This window comes from Panulirus ornatus, chromosome 37 (genome assembly GCF_036320965.1).
Source record: "Panulirus ornatus isolate Po-2019 chromosome 37, ASM3632096v1, whole genome shotgun sequence".
Classification (NCBI taxonomy): domain Eukaryota; kingdom Metazoa; phylum Arthropoda; class Malacostraca; order Decapoda; family Palinuridae; genus Panulirus; species Panulirus ornatus.
The window spans coordinates 15328949-15347271 of NC_092260.1; the positions used below are offsets into that span (position 1 = coordinate 15328949).

General features: G+C 40.3%; 1 protein-coding gene across 1 annotated transcript in view; it reads right to left on the reverse strand.

Moving 5' to 3' along the window:
• LOC139760521 (coiled-coil domain-containing protein 137) overlaps positions 1 to 18323 on the reverse strand; it is a 32797-nt gene that overhangs the window by 3277 nt on the left and 11197 nt on the right. The window contains exons 2-5 of the mRNA XM_071683826.1: positions 12267 to 12400; positions 4734 to 4898; positions 1635 to 1758; positions 1196 to 1366 (exon numbers count right to left, since the gene is read on the reverse strand). Of these exons, the coding sequence (XP_071539927.1) occupies positions 1196 to 1366; positions 1635 to 1758; positions 4734 to 4898; positions 12267 to 12343 (537 nt within the window). The 5' untranslated portion in view covers positions 12344 to 12400. The remainder of the gene's footprint in view (positions 1 to 1195; positions 1367 to 1634; positions 1759 to 4733; positions 4899 to 12266; positions 12401 to 18323) is intronic.

The window sequence follows — 18323 nt, forward strand, 5'->3', positions numbered from 1 at the left end:
ATTCCATCTAGTCACACCACATGCTAAGGGACCCAGTGACTTCTACCCTGTACTGCTCTCTCCCTTATCTCTCCTTCCATATCACCACACTTACCCAAGACAGCTCCCAGATATCTAAATTCTCTCACTTCTTCCAGTCTTTTCCCCACTATATCCACAGCGTAATTCAGTACACTCTCTTCTTTCACCCTGTATGGTTTTACAAAATCTATACTTTCATGTTTCCTTTCAAACACCATTCTTTGCTTTTACTTGCATTTACCTTCAATCTCCTCCACTTACACACATCATAAAACACACTTACAACCTTCTGCAACTCCCCTTCACTCTCCACAAACATAATATCATCTGCAAACAGGCTTGCCACTATCCTACATATCTCTGCCACACCCATCTCTGCACCCCTTTTCCCTAGTTTTGCTTTCATCTCTCTTATTGCTCCATCCATATATGTATTAAAAAGTCAGTGACATCACACAACCCTACCTCACACCTAAATGTATCCTAAAACTTTCACTCAGCTCTCCATCCACTCTTACACATGCATTTGCTCCTCTATAGAAGGCTTTTACACCATCCAACAGATGTCTCCCTATACCATATAACCTTAACACATCCCACAAAGCATTCCACTCGACTGTCATACGCTTTCTCCAGATCCATAAAAGCTGCATACAACTTCTTACTTTTCGTTAAATACTTTTCCATGGTCATCTTTACAACAAAAATCTGATCCACACACCCCTACCTTTTCCTAAAACCCCCTTGCTCTTCACTTTTTTTGCATTCAGCCACTTCTATCACTCTGTCAATTAATATTCTTGCATACACTTTTCCTGGTATACTTAACAGATTCATTCCCATTTAATTGCAACGTACATCATTTGCATCTTTTCCTTTGAATAAAGGAACAATAATAGCTTTCATCCAATCCTCAGGCACAACTTCCTGTTTCCATGCTAAATTACATATAACATGCATACACTCCATCACACTTTCTCCGCCATACTTCAGCATTTCAGCCGTAATCCCATCCACTCCAGGTGCCTTTCCTACCTTCAGCTCCATTATTGTCCTTCTTACCTCCCTCTTTGCTACAGGCCCCTGCACTTGTATCCTCTTCCTTCCCTCCTCCTTACCCATGTATGTAACAGCAGTTACATTCCAACGTCAAAGTTAACATCACCTTACTTACCTTTCTTGCTTGTTTCTTTCTCTTTTCTCGTTCCATGAAAACATGCTTTTCTTTTTTTGAGAGTAGTGGATCAGTCATCTCTTGGCGGTTAATACATGTAACTTTACCATGTTCATCACGAATCACATCTACCTGAAACTTATGCTCAAATGCTGCCTCCTTCAGTGCCTCCTGTAATGTGACAAGGCAAAAGTCTGTATTATTGATGACCTGAGAATTTTACAAAAATCATTGTAAATTTTTTTTAGTTTGTATTTTTGTAATAAATTTCATACAAGTCCTCACCTTTCCTGTCACTGGCTTAATAAACACTTGTATCAGAGAAAAACATTTCTCAGTTCAGAGCATACCGCAACAGGTTACACTCAACCAAGTCTCCTCAATGGATTATGAGTTCAGTATACTGTACAATAAAATACTAATAATAGTCACAACAAACCTTTGTCATTTTGTCAACCCTCTTTAGGAATCTTTCATCACTTTCTCGAGGATGCTGTTTAAGCGGTGGAAGAGATTTGGCTGGTCTAGTCATTCCTTTCTTTTCCTTCGTCTGGCCCATAAACCTAATAATAAAAGATGAAACATGAAAGGCTTTAAAAATGAGAGAAATAAATTCTCCAAATGAAATTTTTTTTTCTTAGCCATAAGTTGTGTCATTCTGTGCAAAGAACAACCATCATCCCAGGTGAATATGATACCAGAACAAATACCGAATCTTGAGCATTTATTATTATTATCACTGTACTTCTCATAAATATTTGCCACTTCCATTATTAGTGAGGTGGCATCAAGAACAGAAGACTAGCATTAGAGGGAAAATCCTCACTTGGCTCCCTTGTCGGTACTGTCTTTTGGAAAATTAAAAACTGGAGGGGAGGAATTCCAGCACCCACTCCCACCCCTTTTAGTTGCCTTCTATAACACACGGAATACGTGGGAAGTATTCTTTCTCCCCATCCCCAAGGAGGTAGTGAAAGCACTGTGAAAGATGAAATTTGGCAAGGCGGCAGGTATGGATGGTATTGCAGTAAAATTGATTAAGGAAGGGGATAACTGTGTTGTTGATTGGTTGGTAAGGATATTCAATTTATGTATGGATCATGGTGAAGTGCCTGAGGATTGGCAGAATGCATTCATACTGACATTGCACAAAGGCAAAAGGGATAGAGGTGAGCGTTTAAACTACAGAGGCATAAATTTGTTGAGTATTCCTGGGAAATTATATGAGAGGGCATTGATTGAGAAGGTGAAGGCATGTACAGAGCATCAAACTGGGGAGGAGCAGTGTGGTTTCAGAAGTGGTAGAGGATGTGTGGATCAGGTGTTTGCTTTGAAAAATGTATGTGAGAAATACTTAAAAAAGCAGATGGATCTGTATGTAGCATTTATGGATCTGGAGAAGGCATATGATAAGAGTTCATAGATATGCTTTGTGGAAGGTCTAAATGCAAATGGTATGGGAGGTAAGTTGCTGGAAGAAGTGAAAAGCATGTGTACGATAAATAGGAAGAGAGGAGAGTGATTGGTTCGTAGTGAAGGTCAGTCTGCGGCAGGGGAGTATGATGTCCCTATGGTTGTTTAATTTGTTTAAGGATGGGGTGGTTAGGGAGGTAAATGCAACAGTTTTGGAGAGAGGGGTGAGTAAGCAGTCTGTTGGGGATGGGTGGGGCCTGGGAAGTGAGTCAGTTGTTGTTTGCCGATGATACAGCTCTGGTGGCTGATTCAAATGAGAAACTGCAGAAGTTGGTGAATGAGTCTGGAAAAGTGTGAGAAAGGAAAAAGTTCAGAGTAAATGTGAATAAGAGCAAGGATAGTAGGTTTAGTAGGGTTGAGGGTCAAGCTAATTGGGATATAAATTTGAATGGAGAAAAACTGGAGGAAAAGAGGCGTTTTAGATATCTGAAGTGGACTTAGCAGCGAATGGAACCATGGAAATGGATGCAAGTCACAGGGTGGGGGAGGGAATGAAAGTTCTGGGAGTGATAAAGAATGTGTGGAAGGAGAGAATGTTATCTCGGAGAGCAAAAATGGGGAGGTTTGACGGAATAGGAGTTCCAAAAATACTATTTGGTTGCAAGGCATGGGCTATAGATAGGGTTGTACAGTGGAGCATGGATGCATTGGAAATGAAATGTTTGAGGACAATATGTGGTGTGAGGTGGTTTGATCAAGTAAGTAATAAAAAGGGTAAGAGAGGTGTTTGGAAATAAAAAGAGTTTGGTTGAGAGAGCAGAAGAGAGTGTGTTTAAATTGTTTAGACATATGGAGAAAATGAGTGAGGAAAGGTTGACAAAGTGATATGTGCCAGCGGTGGAGGGAACATGGAGAAGTGAGAGGCCAAATTGGAGGTGGAAGGATGGAATGGGAAAGATTTTGAGTGATCAAGGCCTGAACATACAGGAGGGTGAAGACGTGCAAGGAACAGAGTGAATTGGAACGATATGGTATACCAGGGTCGACGTGCTGTCAATGGACTGATCTAGGGCATGTGAAATGTCTGGGGTGGATAGAGAGCTCTGGTTTTGGTGCATTACACATGACAGGTAGAGACTGAGTGTCAAATGAATGTGGCCTTTTTTTCTGTTTTCCTGGTGCTTCCTTGCTGAAGCAGGGTAGCAATGCTGTTTCCTGTGGGGCATGGCGGCGCCAAGAATGGATGAAGGCAAGCAAGTACGAATATGTACATGTGTTTATATGTATATGTCTGTGCATGTGTATGTAAATGTATGTATATGTGCATGTATGGGCATTTATGTACATGTATATGTGTGTATATGAGTGGATGGGCCATTCTTTGTCTGTTTCCTGGGGCTACCTCACATTATGATAAAAGAAAATTTACATCTTTTTTCATACTTGATTGCTGTTTCCTGTTTTAGCAAGGTAGCACCAAAAACTGTCAAAAAAGGTCACATTCACTCATATCCATTCTGTAGCTCTTATGCATAATGTACCAAAACCACAGCTCTCTCTCAAAAACCAGGCCCCACAGCCCAGCCACTTCACATGCTTTGATTCAGTCGCTAACAGCATGTCGACCCCTGTACACCCCATCGTTCCAGTTCAACCTATCCCAGCACACCTTTCACCTTCCTTTATATACAGTTCAAGCCCTAATCACTCAAAATCTTTCCCACTCCAACCTTCTATCTCCAATCTGGTCTCCCCATTCTCCTTGTACCCTCCAATTCTGACACATATATCCTCTTTGCACACCTTTCCTTACTCATTCTCCCCATATGTCTCATCCATTTTAGCAGACATTCTTCAGCTCTCTCAATTACTTTATATTACCACACCCCTCTCTTACCCTTTTATTTCTTACTAAATTAGACCACCTCACACCACATTTAGTCCTCAAGCATTCTATTTCTTAACACGTCTAAGCTCCTAGCCTATTTCCATTTAGTATGATGTAATACACTCCCCATGCATCCTATTCAATTTGTAGATATCAAAAATACCGTTCAAATCATTACAATAACATTTCATAACATGATCATCAAAATTAATTCCAAGATAATCTTTAGCAACATACTTAGCTCCATCAATCTGCTGTCCCTGCTTCCTTTTCTCTTTCTTCACTTTATCACTTGTTTTGTCTTTATTAACATTACACTGAAATCTGGCTATATTTTGAAGCCTTCTAGGTATTTCCTGTGTATCGACAGACTCAGGCACTCTGTCTATCTTGTCCTTGATCCTGTTTTGATGAGAAAAGTAAGCTATAAGACCTTGCACAGGAACACACATTAAAAGTAAAGTTCAGATATACATTCAACGCTAATGTTTGCTGTAGTGGCAATCCTAAAACGTCCCCTAGCGTTTAAAAAATTTTCATAAAAGAAAGATTACTCAATACTATCAAATGACTACTTAAGCGTTCAATGACTTGATCATTACATTTTAAGGTTAACTGGCTTATGCCTGTGTGAGGTATCATTAAATATATTGCATGGTTCTACATACAACAACAAAAATTTATGACTATAATTTATGACTCTAAAGACAAGCTGTTTGTTGTTCTTCTGAAATAAAGTCTTATAAACTAGTTCATAGTTTTCATACATACAACTAATGTTAAAACATTCACAAAATGTAACCTCTGAAGTAAAATATATTCTGTACCTCTAGAGATGTCATATGAGTCTCGAGAGAATCCCTAGGATCCCCAGGGGTTAAAAAACATCATAACCCTGACTTCTGGTGAGGAAAATACCTCTCATCCCTTGTTTACCATCTCTTCAAAGATAGTGGCCAACAGTTTACAAATACTCATTCAATTCCTTGAAAAACTTTTCATGCCTAAAATACAATCCCAACTCTCTACCATTACTATTATCATCTATCAGTATCACAATTACAATTATCATTACTAATATTATCACTATCAATATTATTGTTATAAGTATTCCTATTAACATTACTATTATCACTATTATAATTACCAATATCTTTCAAACTATTCGCCATTTCCCGCATTAGCAAGGTAGCGTTAAGAACAGAGGACTGGGCCTCTGAGGGAATATCCTCACCTGGCCCCCTTCTCTGTTTCCTTCTTTTGGAAAATTAAAAAAAAAAAAAAATATTACCAATATACAACCCCAAAACCCCTTTTATGTGCATGGTGAAGGGATAAATGTTGGTGCAAGGGACCTTAACACTTTATGACCAGTGGTCCTAACCAGTGGACATGTCTCACTTCCATTGCTACAGTAGCCTCATAAAGACAAAAGGGCCCTATAGGACAGATAGGTAAGGTAAGGTATGCATTTGTGGGATGTGAGTTTGAAATGTAGAAAATTTGGAGGAGTGAAATGTTTTAGATATCTGGAAGTGGACTTAGCAGCAAGTGGAACCATGGAAGCGAAAGTGAGTCACAGGGTGCAGGAGGGGTCAAAGAAATAGTAGTTCCAACAATATCATATGGTTGCGAAGTATGGGCTATAGATAGGGTTGTACAGAGGAAGGTGGATGAGTTGGAAATGAAATGTTTGAGGACAATATGTGGTGTGAGGTGGTTTGATCAAGTAAATAATAAGAGGGGTAAGAGAGATGTGTGGAAGTAAAAAGAGAGTGGTTGAGATAGTAGAAGAGGGTAAGCTGAAATGGTCTGGACATATAGAGAGAATGATTGAAGAAATGTTGACAAAGAGGATACATGAGTCAGAGGTGGAGGAAACAAGGAGAAGCAGGAGACCAAACGGAAGGTAGAAGGATAGAGTGAATAAGATTTTCAGCGATCGGGGCCTGAACATACAGGAGGGTTAGAGGCATGCAAGGAATAAAGAGAATTGGAATGATGTGGTATAACGGAGTCAACGTGCTGTCAATGGACTGCGCCAGGGAACGTGAAACATCTGAGGTACACCATGGAAAGGTCTGTAGGGCATGGATTTGAAGAGGGAGCTGTGGTTTCGGTGCATTACATATGACAGCTAGAGACTGAGTGTAAACGAATGTGGCCTTTTTGTCTTTTCCTGGCACAACCTTGCTGGAGGGGGTAGGGGGAATGCTATTTGCAGGGTGGCAACGGGAAGGGATGATGGAAGCAAATATGAATATGTACATATGTATATATGTATATGTCTATGTATATGTGTATTGAAATGTGGGGAGGTATTAAAAGGTAATGAAGTGAGGAGATTGAGTGATCATTTTGAAGGTTTGTTGAATGTGTTTGATGATAAGAGTGGCAGATATAGGGTGCTTTGGTTGGGGTGGTGTGCAGTGAGAGGATCAAGGAGAATGGTTTGATAAAGAGAGAAGAGGTAGTGAAAGCTTTCCGGAAGATGAAATCCCTCAAGGCAGAGAGTTTGGAGGGTAATGCAATGGAATTTATCAAAAAAGGGGGTGACTGTGTTGTTGACTGGTTGGTACAGATTTTCAATGTATGTATGGACCATGGTGAAGTACCTGAGGATTGGCGGAATCCATGCATAGGGCCAACGTACAAAGGTAAAGGGGATAAAGGTGAATGTTCAAACCACAGAAGCATGTTTGTTGAGTATTCCTGGGAAATCATATGGGAAGGTATTGATTGAGAGAGTGATGGCATGTACAGAGCATCAGACTGGGGAAGAGCAGTGTGGTTTCAGAAGTGGTAGAGGATGTGTGGATAAGGTGTTTGCTTTGAAGAATGTATGTCAGAAATACTTGGAAAAAACAGATGGATTTGTATGTAGCATCTATGGATCTGGAGAAGCCATATGATAGGGCTGATATAGATGCTTTGGGGAAGATTTTAAGAGTATATGGCGTGGGTTGTAAGTTGCTAGAAGCAGTGAAAAGTTTTTACCAAAGATGTAAGGCATGCATATGAGTAGGAAGAGAGGAGAGTGATTGGTTACCAGTGAAAAAATTGGAGGAAGTGAAGTGTTTCAGATATCTAGGAGTGGACTTAGCAGCAAATGGAACCATGGAAGCAGATGTAAGTCACAGGGTGGGGGTGGGGGCGAAGGTTCTGGGAGTGATGAAGACTGTGTGGAAGGAGAGAATGTTATCTCGGAGAGCAAAAATGGGTATGCCTGAAGGAATAGTAGTTCTGACAATGTTATATGGTTGCGTTGGTGGAAATGAAATGTTTGAGGATAATATGTGGTGTGAGGTGTGTGGAAATAAAAAGAGTGGTTGAGAGAGCAAAAGAGGGCGTGTTGAAATGGTTTGGATAAATGGAGAGAATTAGTGAGGAAAGACTGACAAGGAGGATATATGTGTCAGAGGTGAAGGGAACAAGGAGAAGCATGAGACCAAATTGGAGGTGGAAGGATGGGGTGAAAAAGATTTTGAGCAATAGGGGCCTGAACATAGAAGAGTGTGAGAGGCGTGCAAGGAATGGAGTGAATTGGAACGATGTGGTATACTGGGGTTGACATGCTGTCAGTGGACTGAACCAGGGCATGTGAAAAGTCAGGGGTAAACCATGGAAAGGTCTGTGGGGCCTGGATGTGGATAGAGAGCTGTGGTTTTGGTGCATTACACACAGAAGCTAGAGACTAAGTGTGAACTAATGTGGCCTTTTTTGTCTTTTCCTGGCGCTACTTCGCTGAAGCAGGGGGTAGCGATGCTGTTTCCTGTGGGACAGGGTAGCACCAGGAATGGATGAAGACAAGCAAGTATGAATATGTACTTGCTTGCCTTCATCTATTCCTGGCGCTAACCTGCATGTGGCAACTGAGTGTATCACTGGGGAATGGGGTCCTTGGGTATGGATTTTTGAATTGTGTGCTGAAGGGGCATTGGTGGAAAAAAATAACAACTGGTTATAGAAAGGTGCATGAGTGAGACAAGGGTTTAATGGACATCATTAGAATATGCACTATTTGACTGAAAAGCAAAGGAGAGGGTACTGGATGTAAGCATGCTGACAGGGCAGCATATGGAATGTCTGATCATTTCTGAGGGAAGCAAAAGTGAAAGTTTGATGTGATTTTAAGAAAAGAAGAAATAATGTGTGAATGAAGTGGTGAAAATGGGAGAGCTTACAAAAGATGCAAGAGTGCAGAGATGACAAGAGAAAGTGAAAAGTGGCATAGGGTAAAACTACAGAAACAAGGGGAGTGGGAAAGGATTGCAGGGTACTATGGGAAGCAGTACTTACATGTATGAGTGAGACTGTGGACTGTAAAAGGACATATGAGAAAGGGTAATAAGTGGAAAAGAGAGGAAGTTAAATTGGGAGTGAATGAGAAAAGAAAAGAGTATGGATGGTACTTGTAAAGAAGAAGCATGAGTGTCTGGAAGAGGCAGAAAAGAAATAGGGAGGAGGTGAAGAGAAAGGTAAAAGGAGCTGAAGAATAGGGCAAATGAGGGATAGAGTAGGAGAGTTTTGATGAAGTTCAGAATGCACAAGAAAATGGTCTGGAAGTTAAACAAGAGTACATGGGAAACACACTGAAGGCCAGATTGATCCACGCTTAGATTATCTGTTTTGAACGTAAATCTATCTATTCAAGTGGATGAAGTAAGGATAGAACAGTATGCAGGCTCTCTTCCTAATCCCATTCCTTCTGGCAGCAATGGCTGACTGGAAAAAAAATCAGCAAGGTATGCATGAACGGAATTTATCAGCATAGAATGAAGAGGAAATCCTACTGTAAAATCTAACAACACAATCCCATCCTCTGCTACACTACAAGACATTCCTAGGGAATGGATCGTGGAAAAGGAATTGATGTGTCTATATCCCCTATCCCTGGGGATAGGGGATAAAGAATACTTCCCAGGCATTCCTCATGTGTTGTAGAAGGCGACTAAAGGGGACGGGAGAGGGGGGGCTAGAACTCCTCGCCTCCTTGTATTTTAACTTTCTAAAAGGGGAAACAGAAGAAGGAGTCAAAAGAGGAGTGCTCATCCTCCTCGAAGGCTCAGATTGGGGTGTCTAAATGTGTGTGGATGTAACCAAGATGAGAAAAAAGGAGAGGTAGGTAGTATGTTTGAGGAAAGGAACCTGGTTGTTCTGGCTCTGAGTGAAACAAAGCTTAAGGGTAAAGGGGAAGAGTGGTTTGGGAATGTCTTGGGAGTAAAGTCAGGGGTTGGTGAGAGGACAAGAGCAAGGGAAGGAGTAGCACTACTCCTGAAACAGGAGTGGTGGGAGTATGTGATAGAGTGTAAGAAAGTAAACTCTAGATTGATATGTGTAAAACTGAAAGTGGATGGAGAGAGATGGGTGATTATTGATGCATATGCACCTGGTCATGAGAAGAAAGATCATGAGAGGCAAGTGTTTTGGGAGCAGCTGAGTGAGTATGTTAGTAGTTTTGATGCACGAGACCAGGTTATAGTGATGGGTGATTTGAATGCAAAGGTGAGTAATGTGGCAGTTGAGGGAATAATTGGTGTACATGGGGTGTTCAGTGTTGTAAATGGAAATGGTGAAGATCTTATAGATTTGTGTGCTGAAAAAGGACTGGTGACTGGGAATACCTGGTTTAAAAAGAGAGATATACATAAGTATACGTATGTAAGTAGGAGAGACGGCCAGAGAGCGTTATTGGATTACATGTTAATTGATAGGCGCGTGAAAGAGACTTTTGGATGTTAATGTGCTGAGGTGAAGATTTGTAGAGGTTTTCATAAAAGAGAGAACGTTGGGGTGAAGAGAGTGGTGAGAGTAAGTGAGCTTGGGAAGGAGACTTGTGTGAGGAGGTACCAGGAGAGACTAAGTACAGAATGAAAAAAGGTGAGAACAAAGGACATAAGGGGCATGGGGGAGGAATGGGATGTATTTGGGGAAGCAGTGATGGCTTGCGCAAAACAGGCTTGTGGCATGAGAAGTGTGGGAGGTGGGCAGATTAGAAAGGGTAGTGAGTGGTGGGATGAAGAAGTAAGATCATTAGTTAAAGAGAAGAGAGAGGCATTTGCATGATTTCTGCAGGGAAATAATGCAAATGACTGGGAGATGCATAAAAGAAAGAGGCAGGAAGTCAAAAGAAAGGTGCAAGAGGTGAAAAAGAGGGCAAATAAGAGTTGGGGTGAGAGAGTATCATTAAATTTTAGGGAGAATAAAAAGATGTTTTGGAAGGAGGTAAATAAAGTGTGTGAGACAAGGGAACAAATGGGAATATCAGTGAAGGGGGCTTTAGGGGACGTGATATCAAGTAGTGGTGATGTGAGAAGGAGATGGAGTGAGTATTTTGAAGGTTTGTTGAATGTGTTTGATGATAGAGTGGCAGATATAGGATGTTTTGGTTGAGGTGGTGTGCAAAGTGAGAGGGTTAGGGAAAATGATTTGGTAAACAGAGAAGAGGTAGTAAAAGCTTTGCGGAAGATGAAGCCAGCAAGGCAGCGGGTTTGGATGGTATTGCAGTGGAATTTATCAAAAAAGGGGGTGACTGTGTTGTTGACTGGTTGGTAACGTTATATAATGTATGTATGACTCATGGTAAGGTGCCTGAGGATTGGCAGAATGCTTGCATAGTGCCATTGTACAAAGGCAAAGGGGATAAAAGTGAGTGCTCAAATTACAGAGGTATAAGTTTGTTGAGCATTCCTGGGAAATCACATGGGAGGGTATTGATTGAGAGGGTGAAAGCATGTACAGAGCATCAGATTGGGGAAGAGCAGTGTGGTTTTAGAAGTGGTAGAGGATGTAGATCAGGTGTTTGCTTTGAAGAATGTATGTGAGAAATACTTAGAAAAGCAAATGGATTTGTATGTAGCATACCTGTTTCTTTCCCTACATGTTGAGGCTTTGGAACTCTATACCTTCTCATGTCTTTCCCAGCAACTATAACCTGGCACATTTCATGAGACAGGTTTTCACTTTCTTAAAAATCTGTAAATACTTACCCTAATCTTTTCTTTTTCTGTTTAATAAATATCTATATTTCACTTAAGGCCAGACTTTGATGTGAACTTTTGTTCATGACTGGAGCCTTCAACATAGAAAAAAAATGTGGGTGGGTAGGGGTATTCATTTACTTTATTTGTTATTTCAACAGGACCTACTTCTTGGGAAGAATCCTATTCTAAGGGATACGCTACTTCCACTAGCTGGGAAATGAGGACTCCTTTGAAATGACACATTCTTTGACGTAACCATAATCTTAAAGATACAGCTTCGCAAAAGGTGAATTTTCACTCACAATGCATCGTCATGCAGGCGCAGTTCAGTATCATTGGATACATTTCTATGTAGCTAAGTGGCTCATGTTCAGCCAGGTTACATTAGTTTCGGCTGTTTCAGTTACGTAGCCTGATGCCATCCCACGAATGGAAGAACAAAAAGTGAACATATAGTACCAACTCTAACAAATCCTGTTATATAACTTGTGTAAAAGTGACAGCAACAGTCTGTACATTACTTGATAAACCAACGTTCGATCCAATGGTTCCCTTTAGTATAATTACCAAACAGCATACGTCTCACCGGAACTGACTAGTCGGCAAAACAGCGTTCATTCACTGATCCTACTAGATGGCAAAATAACGTCTAAGTCAATGATGCTGACTAGTCGGCATCAGTAAATCTGTGGATATTTCGCTGATTAGCCAGCACTGTAACCACTGTTAACTACAATTCACTTCACTAACTATAACTCGGTATGAATAAATTTAGAAAATTACTTACTTGCTAAGGCGTACTTCCTGCTGTTTATATGGATCCTTCACTCCTCGGTGTTTCTTTCCAGGGATCTTGCGCCCCATCTTTTATATATTACCAACGGAACGTAGCCAGATTCCACACGACAGAAGTGCCTCCAGCTGGAACATGTGTTTACATTAATCGGTACAGTTGACGCAATACTGTTTGTTACTTTTACATCTTTTAGATACTTTGATATAAGTCAAAACAAAACGCATTTTTCTCTGGTATACTCTGTTCTAGGATCTAAAAAAATCTCTCAGTAGTATATTTCGTACTGAATTTCCTTATTATAATTTCCGTTGGGAAAATTTCCAGTTTTTATTTGGCAAAGCGTCCAGTCGTATGCTGAATATGTGTTAAGTCCTTGCTATGGTATTTCTTGTTTCTTTACGATATATTCGCCAGAATTTAGTGTCCAGCAAACAGAATTTATATCATTTGCCATAATTTTTACCAAATCGAATAAAACTGGCAAGTATCTCAAAGTTTGCATACTTGCACATACTGTGACGGATGTCAAATCTTGGTTGTTTGAAACCAGTTCACTCTACGTCGATTCTAGAATCACATATGACCAATAAATAAATGTAAGAATTTCATGTCTTCCAGAGATACGTAAGTATACTTTCAAAAATTAATTCTAAAGATCGGGTAAGTAGCTGAATCCAGAGATGACTAAAAAAAAAAAAAAAGTAAATACAACCCGAAATTAAGCTCATCCTAGGTTCCTTGTAATTGAAAATTAATTGAATACTTTAAACACTCCATCTTTGGCGTATCCACATTATTGTCATGGGTGGGGGTAGAAGGGAAAGCACATGGGCATATTCAGATTTGGTCATGGTGGGGGGGGGGACATACAAATTCCACAAGATATTCATGAAAATCGGAGTGGAGTATTCGTAAGAATACATCGGATCTTAGAAACTAATATTCTTTTTTAGTTATTTGGATGTTCATCATTAATGCTCGCCGAATTCATATAAAACAAAAAAGAATTAATAGAATTAAGTGTAGTATAAAACCGGCGACCATTTCTTAATTAATGTAATCTTACGATATTTGATAACACCCAGTTGTTAGTATTAATAGAATTATGTTCGATGAAACAAACTATATCTATCTATATGTATATGAATACGAGCATAGTGCATAGAAACGCGCACCTTCATAGAACATACAAACCTCCAACAACCAGTTGGGTTCGGTAAAATGCTATCTTCTGGCTATGTGCACCTGTTGGGAAATGACCGGTGTAGACCCCGTTGCTCACCAACGTGAGACGAAGGGTATTCGAGTACATAGTATTCGAATAGTTACTTCCTGTTAGCCAGGCCCATAGCCTAGCGGTTAAAATTCCCGCCTCTTGCACAGAGGTCCAGGGTTCGATCCTGGTGTTGGAGGTTTGTATGATATGTATATATATATATATATATATTCTTTCTTTTTTCTTTTAAACTATTCGCCATTTCCCGCGTTAGCGAGGTAGCGTTAAGAACAGAGGACTGGGCCTTTTTTGGAATATCCTCACCTGGCCCCCTCTGTTCCTTCTTTTGGAAAATGAAAAAAAAAAAAAAAACGAGAGGGGAGGATTTCCAGCCCCCCGCTCCCTCCCCTTTTAGTCGCCTTCTACGACACGCAGGGAATACGTGGGAAGTATTCTTAATCCCCTAATCCCTGGGGATAGGGGAGAAAGAATACTTCCCACGTATTCCCTGCGTGTCGTAGAAGGCGACTAAAAGGGGAGGGAGCGGGGGGCTGGAAATCCTCCCCTCTCAATTTTTTTTTTCTTTTAATTTTCCAAAAGAAGGAACAGAGAAGGGGGCCAGGTGAGGATATTCCCTCAATGGCCCAGTCCTCTGTTCTTAACGCTACCTCGCTAATGCGGGAAATGGCGAATAGTTTGAAAAAAAAAAATATATATATATATATATATATATATATATATATATATATATATATATATATATATAGAGGATGTGTGGATCAGGTGTTTGCTTTGAAGAATGTATGTGAGAAATACTTAGAAAAGCAAATGGATTTGTATGTAGCATTTATGGATCTGGAGAAGGCATATGATAGAGTTGATAAAGATGCTCTGTGGAAGGTATTAAGAATATATGTTGTGGGAGGCAAGTTGTTAGAAGCAGTGAAAAGTTTTTATCGAGGATGTAAGGCATGTGTACGTGTAGGAAGAGAGGAAAGTGATTGGTTCTCAGTGAATGTAGGTTTGCGGCAGGGGTGTGTGATGTCTCCATGGTTGTTTAATTTGTTTATGGATGGAGTTGTTAGGAAAGTGAATGCAAGAGGGGCAAGTATGAAGTCTGTTGGGGATGAGAGAGCTTGGGAAGTGAGTCAGTTGTTGTTCGCTGATGATACAGCGCTGGTGGCTGATTCATGTGAGAAACTGCAGAAGCTGGTGACTGAGTTTGGTAAAGTGTGTGGAAGAAGAAAGTTAAGAGTAAATGTGAATAAGAGCAAGGTTATTAGGTACAGTAGGGTTGAGGGTCAAGTCAATTGGGAGGTGAGTTTGAATGGAGAAAAACTGGAGGAAGTGAAGTGTTTTAGATATCTGGGAGTGGATCCTAGCTTCGTCTCTTCGATGATTATCAACTGACTTATATTTCTCTCTTGTGTCTCCCCTGATGATGTGATTATTACACGAAGGTACACTTGAGAGCTGATCGTCTTTCATTTTCCCCGTGGACTCAGGAATATCTTGATCACGCGCAAAATTGTGATCCTTTCCAATATATATATATATATATATATATATATATATATATATATATATATATATATATATATATATATATATATATATATATATATATATATTTATATATATACATATATATATATATATATATATATATATATATATAGGGGTCAAAAAAAAAAAGGTGAATGAGATGATACGAATACTGCAGTTACGTTATTACTAGATGTACTTAATGGGAATTATCATCTAATGGTTGATGATGTTCAAGTGAGAATACTATGGGGGCCCATGGCCATGGTTTAAGTAAAATCCCTTAATTCAAACATTAATAACCCAACTAGACCAATGGACTGCCAAGCATACTTTGATTACTCACATTCCTGTGAGCTTGGAAAAGCCAATAACCTTCTTACATTTAATACCTAAATTAGATGACACGAGTCCACATAACATGACAGTGACGTGTCTGTGTGCGCAGTCACAGGGATATCTTAAAACCTACGGTGACTCACAACATCAGAAATAATGTGGCATGCATCCTAACACAGCTGCTTAAATATGTAAGGCAACTCACAGCATAAGAAATAATGTGGCATGCATCCTAACACAAATGCTAATAATAACTAAACATCCTAATTCACAATTGCAAGGGACTTCTTGTTCTCTGATGCTAAAAGTTATTTAAGCATGTAACACATTTTGACACATGTTCTTAGCTGGACTGTTGGTAACTGGGCTGTAACCGAGTCTGTGGAGGTTTGTTGTTTGTTGGGTTTTACGGCCATCGACCTATGAGGAAGGTCATTAGGCCTACAACCCTATTTAATGTATGACTGAGGTCATCATTCCTAAATACCTATCTAGAAAAATAAGTATGTATGTAATTTTGATATGATAATAATAAAGATAAATAATACTAAAAATAAGTAATGGAAATCAAAGATTTGTATTGGGCCGACGTGGCGGCAAATACCACCCAGTCAGCACAGTATCTACGGTTGCATTGTACCCAAGAATGCGAGAAGATAGGACATAGGGGCCGGCTTCCACCATGGCATGCACACAGAATAGATACTAAATCGGAAGTCCGCCGACTCAACACTATGGCGCAGCCGACCCGGAGGTTGACCACCCCCCTCCGAGGCCGACCGTCTAATGAATGGACATGTCCATCCACCATGCGTCCAGCCCAAGTAGGAGGAGCCGCACATCAAGCCGACCTACCAACCACCTTACAATCTTGATTAATTCTGTTTCTCTGAGGAAGACCATCAATTTGTCAATAGTACTCGGGTTATACCCGAGTACACTAATGATGTTAAAGGAAATGTTTTTGGTGTAATTTAAAAATTTCCTTCTATATTGTTCATATCTCCTGTATTTTAGCAGTAAATGTTTTATTGTTGATGTCTGTTTGCACTGCTGGTATACGGGTGGAAAGCTTTTGTTCATGTATGGCTGCAGATGGGTGGTTTACGTACAGTTCATTCTGAGGCGGGCCAACACGACCTCTTCTCTTCTGTTCCTGCGGTACGAGGTCGGCCAGTCCGCCACTTCTTGCTTGTATTTCTCGTTGATGGTCCATTGACTCTGCCACAGAAGATGGATTGATCTCTTCCCCAAGGAAAGGCAGGAGACCCCCAGCTCCCGAAGGATCGGAACGACCTCCTCGAGTTCTGAGGTCGACTTAGCCAAGCTGTCTGTCTGCTCATTTCCGTATATACTGCATGACCATTCACCCAGATCAAGATGATATCTTTGTCAAATGAATTTAGTTTATTAATGATATTGCCCTGTAATTCACATGACTATATTCAGAGCCTATTGCTTTAAGAGCAGAGAGAGAGAGAGAGAGAGAGAGAGAGAGAGAGAGAGAGAGAGAGAGAGAGAGAGAGAGAGAGAGAGAGAGAGAGAGAGAGAATCAGAAAAAAATTATGGCTTTACTGTGATTTGAATTAATTACATAGTCTATGGCTTGATCAATGGCAAACAATTCAGCGCAAAATACATCTAGATGTATGGTTCGGCAAGCGGTATCTGAGTGCACACTCCATCGACCATACACTTGCACCCACACATTCATCCGTCTTGGAGCCATCAGTGTAGAAGTGAACATACGATAAAAGATCAATGATAGGACATAGATCAATTATAGGATCAATGATGTGACCTGACGAAAACGCTGGTGCACCTCGCTCTCCGATGTATGTGCTTTTTTGGTTGGTAGCCAGCTTGTCTTTATGTTAATTTTTGAACCCTCCCAGGAGGGTTAAGGAATTCTTAACCAGCGAGTCCACTTCATTCACTTTAATACCGGAGTTCTCACGGAGGAAGTGTATTCTGGCGGCCAAGGGCCTGACGCCTGGGTTGACGAGCTGTGAATATTCCAGAATGAGGCGACAGGCAGTTGTATTGTTCCTTCCGGCCATCAGAATACCGCCTTGCCACGACAGGATTTCACGTCTTAGTCGGAGAGGAGGTACATGGGCCTCAACTTCCAATCGTGGAACTCTGGTACAGGCTAGGGCTCCAAGGCACATTCGCAAGCATTTATTCTGTATCACATCCAACCTCCTCAGGGTATATTCGCTCGCCGAAGCATACGCCTTAGACATAGTCTAATTTAGATTTAATTAGGAACTTATAAATCATTAATAAAGATCTTCTGTCGCCTCCCCAGAAGGAACCCGAAAGGCATTTAGGAACATTTAGTCTTTTACTGCAATTTGTTACTAATTATCAATTAAGTCTTTTATCAAAACTTAAGCCTAGGAATTTAACTGTAATTCGAAATGGGATCGGGTTGTTGTCTAACGTTAAAAGCAAATTCGGTATACTAATTTTTCGGGTGAAGACAACCGCGATACTTTTGTTAGGTGAGAACTTAAATCCCCACTGTAGTGCCCAACGATGAACAGACTCAAGCGCAGCTTGAACCCGCTCAGCCGAAAATTGTGCACTAGGCGATGAGTGCCATAGCGCACAATCATCAGCATAAAGCGAGTATTTAGGATATCGCGGAACGGAAGTTGGAGACAGAATATAATTAATCATAATATCAAATAATGTTGGGCTAAGAACACACTGCCTTGCGGCACTCTATTCTCTTGGACAAATGTATCCGAAGTGACATCGAGTGCTGTAAGTTTCACAACAAAAGTTCTATTGTTTAAAAAAAAAAAATACTGATAAATACGGATGAATAACCTCTGAAACCAAAATCATAAAGTTTGCTTAAAATTCCGTTTCGCCATGTCATGTCGAAGGCTCTTTCTAAATCTAGAAATACAGCAACCAAAAAACGCACTTTACTGAAT